At 36.4% G+C, this 10,813-nt stretch overlaps 2 protein-coding genes across 8 annotated transcripts; both read left to right on the top strand.

Annotated features, from left to right (window-relative positions):
* The first annotated feature begins 113 nt into the window (after nucleotides 1-113).
* On the top strand, nucleotides 114-5,444 carry Git (ARF GTPase-activating protein GIT1). 7 transcript variants are annotated; one of them, XM_076527704.1, is made up of 15 exons: nucleotides 114-218; nucleotides 310-415; nucleotides 536-636; nucleotides 886-1,019; nucleotides 1,090-1,202; nucleotides 1,276-1,462; nucleotides 1,539-1,669; nucleotides 1,754-1,943; nucleotides 2,005-2,077; nucleotides 2,457-2,654; nucleotides 2,772-2,944; nucleotides 3,377-3,547; nucleotides 3,619-3,798; nucleotides 3,874-4,104; nucleotides 4,174-5,444. In XM_076527704.1, the coding sequence occupies exons 3-15, from the start codon at nucleotides 579-581 to the stop codon at nucleotides 4,369-4,371; spliced, it is 2,037 nt and encodes a 678-aa protein (XP_076383819.1). In that variant the 5' UTR covers nucleotides 114-218; nucleotides 310-415; nucleotides 536-578; the 3' UTR covers nucleotides 4,372-5,444. The 7 variants fall into 7 exon arrangements, with proteins under 7 accessions (XP_076383819.1, XP_076383821.1, XP_033328122.1 ...); XM_076527702.1 differs by having other exon boundaries at nucleotides 122-222; nucleotides 514-636; XM_076527705.1 differs by having other exon boundaries at nucleotides 197-214.
* Nucleotides 5,445-5,947: 503 nt separating this feature from the next.
* Nucleotides 5,948-10,786, top strand: Rox8 (TIA1 cytotoxic granule associated RNA binding protein Rox8). The gene is made up of 3 exons (XM_033472240.2): nucleotides 5,948-7,000; nucleotides 7,975-8,271; nucleotides 8,395-10,786. Exons 1-3 carry the CDS (start codon nucleotides 6,413-6,415, stop codon nucleotides 8,677-8,679), a joined length of 1,170 nt encoding a protein of 389 aa, XP_033328131.1. The 5' UTR covers nucleotides 5,948-6,412; the 3' UTR covers nucleotides 8,680-10,786.
* Nucleotides 10,787-10,813: the final 27 nt, after the last annotated feature.

Below are 10,813 nucleotides of genomic sequence, written 5' to 3'. Positions count from 1 at the left end.
CTTACTTTTCAAAATAGATCAAAAAATGTCGACAAAGTTTGTTAACGTTGATTTTTTTTTTATGGCAAGTGTTGGTATCGTGAAATACTTTTCTGAATCAGTGTAGTGTACTCAAAGGGGGCGCTGAAGGAAAAAAACATCGGTAAGGGGGTTGGAGGTGGTTGCGGTTGTGAGTGAAAAATGGTTGGAAAATTATGAGACGTCGAATACATACGTATGTATGTATGTAGTACAAAAACACAGGCAGTACAATATAACCGGTTAAATTAGTGTAGGCGACAGTGCATCATGCGATTGCGTGTCTTCTAGGATGCTCGATCAATGGTGCAACAACCATCCCGATTCCGAGTCCCGAGATTGTTCGTGTTGGCTGTTGGTTCCTGTCACGGTCGATTTATTAACGAGTACTACATATGTATGTATATGTATATGATGACATTAAGCTACAGGGTCCTTGTTCCCCAATTTTCTCCGTTGTATTATTTTTAAATTGACTCGTCCATTATGTCGCAGTTTTTAAACGTTTCCTAATTAGATTAAGATTATCGCGCTGCTCGACCAGTTAAAAGGCAAAGAGAATGGCTCGGCCAAAGCAAAGAGTTAACACGGATATTTGTGCTGACTGCGGAGCTCTCGGTTAGTACTACAACCCTAATTATTCAATTTTTTTTTTTATTGTATCTAATTATTTACAACGTTGCATGATTAGACGTTAGTAAAAATTTGTTTCTCAACTGACTGAAATAAATAGCTGATAGGAAAGGTTAATATTAATTACGTATTTACGTTTCTCCCAGGTCTTACTCGTTTATTCATTACGTGCATTCGTGTTATTTATAATCTTTCGTTTTGTTGTTATACACATTTTATAATTATTTTGTTTAGAGCCAGGATGGGCTTCCCTAAACAGAGCAATTTTATTATGCGACGATTGTTGTGGTATACATCGCAGCCTTGGTCGGCATATATCCCATATAAAATCACTTCACAAGAGTATATGGCATACGAATTTACTAAATGTTAGTAAATGATAACAAACTTTGCAGATTTAGATGTGTTTTAAATAGTAATCGATGATATATTTTCTAGATGGTACATACGTTAAACGATAATGGAGCAAACAGTATTTGGGAACATTCCCTTTTAGATCCTAACAACTCAAAGATTAGTAGAAGGAAACCACAAGCTAAGGATCCATTACAGTTAGTATTATTTTTATAATTAAAAATACATAAAAAATAATTTAGCTATGAATCCATATGTTCGTATTTACAGTCCATTAAAGGCTGAGTTTATCAAGGCAAAACATCAACATTTAGCATTTGTGTTGCGTCCAAGTAAGGAAGAATGTTGCAGCGAGGAAGAATTAAGCAGGCAGCTACATAGTAGTGTTCGCACGAGCAACCTAGAAACTTCTCTGAGATTGCTTGCACAAGGTGCCAATCCAAATTATTTCTACAAGGTAATGACAAATTAATCAGAGACATGCTACTGTTCCAAGTATAGAAGTTTATTTAATGAAATATTTATTTCTACAGGAAAAGGGTACAACGCCTCTGCATGTAGCCGCTCGTGCAGGACAAGCTTTACAAATAGAGCTTTTAATTGTGAATGGTGGGAATCCCAGCATGATTGATTTCAATGGACAGTCGCCAGCAGAAATTGCAAAGTATTTCCACATATACTGTACAGCATACGGATATACATATAAAAAGGATCGTTTAATTATAATTATACAACACTTTCCATATAGGATAGCAGGGCACATAGATTTATCCGAGAGAATAATTGAATGTATGTACGAAGTAACAGACAGATTAACATACTATATATGTTCACGTAAACCAAATCACTGTATGGATGAACATATAATTATTCCAGAATGCTCATTGCCTTTGGAGCAAAATGATTTGAGCTTAGAGGGAAAAAATAGATTACAGTTGGTAAGTATATATGATTGATCACGAAAAATATCGGTATGATACATAGACTTTTCTCATTCAGTTACCGAACCATTTACTGGAAGAACTAGCAATGGATGTATACGACGAAGTCGACCGTCGTGAAAACGAAGAAAGTAAGTTAAACCTTGTGTTATACGAACAGCTATTTTCGTGAAAGAATAGAGATTAGCATCTAGAAATAATTCTATATAGTATCCAAAATTTTTGGATTTTATGTGTAGTTGTTTCTAGACGCAATTCAAGTAATTACACATCTACTTGTTACTCTGCTGTTTTATTAATATGCATGTTTTTTTTTTTATCGCATCGTTGTTAAGGAGAGGTGAGTAGAACCACAAGCTTGTTTTTTAACGATAGCTCAACTGAAAGCTTCAGCTTAGCGAAGTTCAATAGAGACCTACTTATAGAAAATGTGATGTTTTCCCATATCATATATTGATATTGTTCATTTTTAACATTGGGCCTCTAATATTCAGTTTTTCGTTTAACTAGTCTGGTTTGCTACTGCAACTTTACCAGAAAGATGTACAGTACCGTTTCTGCCAGTAAACCCGCAACTATCGTCTACAAGAAATCAAGGTAGACAGAAGCTAGCAAGATTTACACCAAAGGAATTTGCTACACTCATTATAGATTTGCTCATCGAGGCTCGCAGAAGGCACGTGCTTTCAAATAACATGTCATTGCAAGGTAGGTGAAACGTCCAAATGTGCGTCAAACAATGTCACATAAAATTATTTCACGTCAATTATGTCACGTTAAATTATTAGATGTAGTTTTTTGATCGATATATACACTGATTATTAGATCCAGCTGTATCTATACTTCGAAAAGAACATCAAGGAAAATACGGGTCGCAGATGTCCGACGACGAACCTTTATATGATAGCGTCGCATCCGACGATGATTACGCATTAACATCGACGACGGATAATGCAGCTCCCGAATATTCAACATCACAGTTTAAAATGAATAATGAGGTGAGTCTAGGAAACATTTTTTTCGCATACAGCAATTTGATAAACAAGTGTATTGTATGAGAAAAGATGGATGACGACTTACTTGTTGGAATAGATAAAATTGTGTGGTAACATATTAAAGGTACCGGCACTAGTAACGAAAAGAAGAATAAGGAATCGGCTAAGTACTTGGCTCTTCTGTAGACAGTGCTATTAGGCAAGTGCACAGGTCTGTTAGTGCATGTGCAGCCATCGCCAGAATTTGAGAAACTTAAATATTCTCTTTCATAATTAAATACTTGCATCGTCTCACACTCTTTTATTTACTAAAATCGATAACACGTTAATTTATGTGTTCCGTTTGGTAACAATCATACAGCGTGACTTGCAACACCGTTTGTTTTCACTTCTCGTTAATCGAATCTCACAGAATCCATTGAAATGCTATTGTAGGAAGCCTTCGCGCCATTAGCCAAGGGTCTTCCGTCTGTCGTAGAAGTTTTGAAAAAGCAATTAACTTTATCCGAATCCACCGTCAGGGACCTACGAGAACAAGTGCATGCTTTACAGAATACCATAGAACAACTGACTCACGAGAACAACGAATTGAAACAAACAATTCATGTAAGACCACTGGTTGATTTTATTCACTATACTCTGATTATAAGCCAGAGTCTGATCTAAGATGATTGTAGGCAAAAGAGACAGCAGATGGTGTTATCAATGGTCACGTTGGCGGAGAGCAAGAGCCAGAGCTAGAACCAGTGCTGGATATAAAGACGTCTCTTAACAGAAACAATCAGCGACCTGCTTCTATGTATGAAACAAGAGAAGGTTTGCGGAAACCGAACTCGTGGTCAACAAGCATTTGTCAGGTAGTCGTGTCTTTACATAAAACTGTTCAACATCCGTCGTGGAGGGAAGTGTTCATCTCGTTTAATGAAATGCAGGCTAAAAGAGATCCTGATTCAATGTCTCGCAACAACACTCAGAGTTTATGGGAATGCGGTGCTCCTAGTCTTCCTCCTAGCGAAGAGGTGACTCGAAGAACCGAACAAGTGACGAGAAGAATTCAGGAGTTGTGGATGGCTATGCAGGACCCGAAACAGCGAGAAGCTTTCGTACCCTGTGCAGAAAGAATTCGTGTCGCAGTCGCTGAGCTTACGGCTATATTTCCTCAAGTAAGATCACGATTAGTGAAAAATCTGTTGTCGAGGATCATCTGAATTCACTGTGATTTCTTTGTACAGAATCCTATCGAAGAGAATATTAAATCCGCTCTACGACAGTTGAACGGTAATACCGGCAGACTTCAAGCGGAGTGCTCTGGTCTTCAAAGATGCACCAGCGACGTCGAGCATATGGATCGGTGTCTGCAGCAAGTACGTTCGTGCGCTTACGACATTGCCAAAGCGACAAAGCTTCTCGTTACACAGTTCCAAACGTAACGGACAAAAGTATTACAACCTACAACCTACACTGTTTTCTCTTACACGGGATACATGTATATAACTTGTACAGATACACATAAAGCTATAATACTCAGACTCATCACAAACGTTTAATAAGTATTCGTATTATACATCGCGTAAAAGTCTTTTGTTATCCGACACTGTCTTTCTTTTTTTTTTAAATGTAAATAACAAGCAAATTTTAGCATATTGACGTCCGTAAGAAATATCGAAACATGACATTCTTCAAGAATACAGTATGTATTATGTAACATTTAATATTTTATGAAGACTGAATAGCCACGAACCAATGAATTTTTATTAATATGCAATTTAAGTTTGTATATTTGGTTTTGTAAACGTAACTGTTGCTTATATAAGCTGGTATGCGATAAAAATTCTAAACGTGGCGTTGTTAGCTGAATTATGCATATAGTGCAATACGAAACGAGGAACAGTTCACTTTTATAAATTGTTTAGCAAAGCGATATTGAAAATGATGTACATTTTAATACCAGCAATAAGATATATTTTAAACAATGAAATTAACTAATGGCGGTTGTTTGTACGACGAAGAGTTTTATTAATAAAAATGTTTTTATCAATGCTTCGAATGCAATATGAAACGCGATGAAAAAAGTCCATTTCTCTAAGTAATCCAGCTTATATCGAAGCACGATAAATAAGTGAGACGTTTATCGCCAGTAAAGAATAGTATTTCTTTTTTAATTATTGTACGCGCCTGCGCATAATCATTAAAATTTCGATTTATAAGTTAAGTTTTCTTGTTGTAATATTGAAGTTAGGTATACATGTTTAACTATATAATAAAGTTTAATTATCGGGCTATTGTTGACAGAAATTGCACTGCATAGTTATTTACGATTTTGCGTGCGTGTGTGCGTATGTGTGTGTGCGTGTGATATGTACATATACATATATTATGTTGAAAGTGAAATCATGTTTGACAGCTTTTGTATGACCAACGGTTTTAGAGAAGTTTGATGATTACATAAAGATTCATACTTCTTCGATAATAATAATAATAATTATTTAATATTCATGCGAAACGTAACGTTGTTATTTCGTCCCTTGATATTGAAAGTTTAAATTAGATATCCATTGTCTATAGATATGCATAGTATACGTATGCATCTATGTGTGTACGAATTCTTATTTATGTAATAAATGGTTGTGTTTCAATAACCGAAGCGTGGCGTACAATTACGCAACAGTTAGTAATATCCGCGTTGTTTAAAATGCACAATGGATATTTTCATACATTATATCGTGTGCAATCGATATGAATAATTTCAGAGATAAGGCCGAATTAAAGACTGTTGGTCCGTAAGATATCATTTTTATTGGTAAATGCAAATTTCTTGAAGATGCAAATGGAAAATCTCTTAATGAATTTTTGGATAGCATAAATCTTTACGATACAATCGTTACAGTGAGTGAATAGGAAGCAAGAGAAAAAGGAAATCGTCGACAGTTTTTCACAACGTGATCGAGCTTCATGAGAACCAGCCTTTAGTGATTTCTTGTCTAGTGAATTTCGTAGACCAATGATTCATAAGCGTTTTCGCGCTACCTGTTATGAAATCTTCGACGGATGATACAAAAACACGTGTTCTTTTACGTTTAAACCGTGCGAGTTTTGTGTTATTCGAGTCGATTTAAGAATCGCGAGGGTAAGTAGGTAAAACAGTGCGAAACGGAGGTGCGAGAAGCGGCATAATCTGCGAGAAAACCAGTGCAACAGGAGCATTTACGCGGATGATTGAAGGGGAAAGTGGTGAAGCAGCAGAGCGGCCATTTTATGTTAGTATGACGTAGAGGCTGGGTGTAGCTTCGCGTTCAACCGTCCGTGTACTCTTTGGAAAAGGCGAGAAAATCGGAATTCTGATGCTGGGGTCCAGGTAAATGCACGCACCACGCGCTGAACGTGTTAACCATAAGATTAAGACCGACGAACGGTGAGGAACTAGTTAAATACGGAAGTACACACAGACGGGGGTAGCCGAGAAGAGCGAGTATGAGCGACGAAAGCAATCCCCGAACGCTCTATGTGGGTAATTTGGACGCTACGGTGTCGGAGGAACTTTTGTGCGCACTTTTCTCGCAAATAGGTGCCGTGAAAGGATGCAAGATTATACGGGAACCGGGAAACGACCCGTATGCGTTCGTCGAGTTCACGAATCATCAGTGCGCGGCCACGGCGCTAGCCGCCATGAACAAGCGATCCTTTCTGCATAAGGAAATGAAGGTTAACTGGGCAACGAGCCCTGGAAATCAGCCGAAGTTGGACACCAGTAATCATCATCACATATTTGTCGGCGATTTATCACCAGAAATTGAGACACAAACTTTAAAAGAGGCGTTCGCGCCGTTTGGCGAGATCAGCAACTGCAGGATTGTTCGCGATCCACAAACTATGAAAAGCAAAGGGTACGCTTTTGTGTCTTTCGTTAAGAAGTCCGAGGCCGAGACCGCGATAACGTCAATGAATGGTCAGTGGCTTGGTTCGAGAAGCATTAGGACAAATTGGTCCACCAGAAAACCACCCCCACCAAGGTCCGAAAGGCCACGACACTCAAACAATAGTAAACCTAACTACGAAGAGGTATGCCAATGCTTTCTCTAATTTGTTAGCGTAACTAGTTGCAATCGCTTCTACGTCTAGTCGATACGTAAAAAGATTGTTTCCGTTACATCGATAAATATTTATGTAGGGTATCGAGAAAGTAATCGTCATCTATACCGAGGATAATTCTCTACGCGTTAGATAAACATTTTTAAAGCAAGACTATCCTACAACATTATTGTTGAACTTTTTTATTATATCAATGTGCTCTGCTTATTGAAAAGGTAAAAGATTCTCAAGAAGTCACGTATTGGAAATCCACTGTTTTTTTTCTTGGAATAAAAGGTTAAAATTTTTAAGATTGTCAGCTATCTTCTCTTATCACTACAAAATTGAAATGTTATAAAAGACATATTGATAAAAGAGTCTTATCATCATTATGGTGAATGACCTAGTTAATGGAACATAGAATATCGTTGAGAATAGGTCACAAAGTCAAGAGGTAGTAACATATGTTAATGTTGACAGATAGAAACTATTAATGCCCTTTCTCATAGGGGTTCCATTATCAGCAGATTTTTTATGCTACTTAACCTGGCAATGCACACGTTAGGTCCAATGGACCCTCAATGTTAAGAAGCCTTATCTCCTCCTTCTATCTACGTTATATTAATTACCTTATACCGTTACATTATATTAATTTCAATAAATATCACTCGTTATTGGGGATCCACGAATACCCTACATGAGTACTTTGCTCCAGAAATTCATGCGTGTATTGCTGGCTTAAATGTTGTAAGCCTTGTTAAAGTATCCGAGAATCTTTAGGATGTTACAAAATTTTAACTTTTGAACTTACAATAAAAACATAATGACAATGCAAACATGCAGAGAATCAGTTTCAAGTGGATGACTATGATTTTTTTGATACCTTCTATTTCATTTTTTACAATGTAAATACATGAAAATCACTTTACTTCTTTATTGTTTGTTTGTGTATCACTTTTTAACAGGTATACAACCAAAGTAGTCCAACCAATTGCACAGTCTATTGCGGAGGTTTTACGAATGGTATTACGGATGACTTAATAACCAAAACATTCTCCCCATTTGGCACCATACAAGATATAAGAGTATTCAAAGACAAAGGATACGCGTTCATTAAATTTACTACTAAGGAAGCGGCGACACACGCCATAGAATCTACACATAATACAGAAATTAATGGTAGCATTGTTAAATGTTTTTGGGGCAAAGAGAACGGTGATCCGAATAGCGTGGGTCCTAATGCGAATCATCAAGCACAACAGGTTATTCTAATAAATATGGCTTTTAATTCCATTTACATTTTTGTATTCAAAAGTGTATATAGAGTCACTGTGTTGCTTTTAAAAAAATGAATTTATCAAAATATAGAATATTTTGTGTAACAGGTAACAGCTGGAGCAGGACAATATGCATACGGATACGGTCAGCAAATGGGATACTGGTATCCACAGGGATATCCGCAAATGCAGGGTCAGTTTCTACAACCTGCACAATATTACAACCAATATTATGGGCAGCAGACTCAATATTTGCGAATGCCTACTCCTGGTGGAGGCACATGGCAAGCTGCACAAGCGACTGCCGCACCACCGACCGCAACTGCACCATTGCCACCAGGTCAGCAACCTGCCATGGTAGCATACACCATGCCACAATATCCTACGCAATGAAATTGATCAATAATCGGCATCAACTAATTGTTACATATGATACACATTTGCCCCTGGGGCTCTTGCAAAAACTGTTCTGTCATATACCTATTCTAACAAATTCATTGGTATTTTGACTGCAGCACATCATATGTAAAAATTATTCATGTTTTACTTCAACCGAAGTATTACAGTGTAAAGAAAGCTCCTAAATTTGGTTGTCCCAATATTGACTGATATTGAAATGCTCTTATTACAAAGAACTGTTCCATCAAAAGTTCCATTATATAAATATATATATATATATGTATAATATATTATATATTATATATATATATATATTCGACCACACACAAGCAGAAACACACGCGCGCGCGTGCGCACGCACACACACACATACACACACACACAAAATTACATATTTCCATTATACGTTTCCCTTGCCAAACAATAGAAACGTATACCATTTTAATAAATGCAAACATCTTGCAATGCTCACTAAAAAATTATAAAGAAAAGAGACAAACAAAGAATTCAAGAAAATTTATCATAGCAGTCGATCTGTCAGCGTGATTGAATAATCATTTTCCAAACAAAAGCGAAAAATAGAAAAAGTTTGTATCCATGGTGTTGAATGAGGTATATTTCTGAACTTAAGATTGCAGCCCCTTGACGAGCCCTGCATTCGTTTGCGCTGCGTAAGGTGTACGTATGTATGCGACCATTGTGTTGTTATATTTTTAATATTTTTGCCACAATTACCAATCTTTAGTTTATTCTCGAATCATCGATGAACAGAGATGAATGTTCATTTATGGTAAACAGGAAGTATGACATTGAATATAGTATAAGATAGAGAGTGTAGGTAGACACGGCGCCTGTGATGTAGCTAGATTTGGATGCATGCTTTAACGTATGCAGGGCCCTTATTAAAATACACTATGCGAGTCGGTAAACGAGTTGTAAACTTTCCTCGTTATGTGATATTTATCGTCGGTGGTAAATGTACAAAACTTTCATACAAAGAGTTTAGAAGGAAAGAAGGAGAAGTATTCCAGAAAGTCTGTGTCAAAAAAAAAAAAGAGAAGAAAACGAAAAATATTTTTATGTCGAACTTGACTTGCGTGTATTGCATTGTATACACTTTAGTGACTCCTCTCCAATTGTACAGAAAAGCAGCGAACCTTGGTGTAATTATTACAACGTAATTTAAGTGTAATGGTAATGACGAAAACTTCCACTAAGGGACGGAGTCACTAACGTTCTATTCTTTTTTTTTGTTGAAATTGTACACCGAAAGTTAGCATTACGTTGTCCCCTTTTCGTAGAGACACTATGCAATGCATAGTGTATCGAGAATCTTTTGTCTCATAACAATCAGTGTATCAATTGACAATCACCTTTGATATTATCTGCTACTTTGACATCGTTATAATTATTGCATGGCACGATATTTATATCTTCGTGTCTTCCAATTAACGCAGTAGTATATGTGTGTGTGTGTGTGTATATATATATATATATATAAATATATATATATATATATATTCGTTGCACACTTTATATAAGATTTCATTCCTTGAGTTTCAGTGGTGTTAGCTTTAATATTTATTTTTTTTCTTTATCGATTTTTCGCCTCTTTCCATTCGATTGTATCTCGAAGGAAGCAAATTCTGGTTTTTATTGTACACCTTGAATTCCGAGATGAGTTTACGAAGTACTTGGTAAAGGGATTAGAGTGAATTAGTAGAATGGAAACGAGTAATTGACACGAAATTTCACCACCGACGATAAAAAGCCATAAAAACCTTTCAAAACCCATTTGTATAAAGTCAGTACTAAATGTAATAACAGGAGAAACACAAAGTCGAACATAGCAATGATTAATTGACTGCGATAAGTGATATCGAATGACGGAGAGCCAGTTTAAGAAAAAAAGCAACTTGTCTATGGATTAATAATCAGTGAACCGATGGAGGAAGACATTGAAAAAAAATGTTATATAAAGAGTAATTTAGGTACAGCAGGGTGTGAAGCCCTTGAAAATGCTTAGGATAATGTTATCTTATAATAAAAACAAATTGTCCTTTGAATGAAAGAAAAAGGAATAAATATTTAAAATACACAATATTTTGTATTATTTCATAGCCCACGT

Source organism: Megalopta genalis, unplaced genomic scaffold (genome assembly GCF_051020955.1).
Source record: "Megalopta genalis isolate 19385.01 unplaced genomic scaffold, iyMegGena1_principal scaffold0037, whole genome shotgun sequence".
Classification (NCBI taxonomy): Eukaryota; Metazoa; Arthropoda; class Insecta; order Hymenoptera; family Halictidae; genus Megalopta; species Megalopta genalis.
The sequence above is the reverse complement of the archived record's forward strand: the minus strand, read 5'-3'. Positions and strand labels throughout refer to the sequence as shown.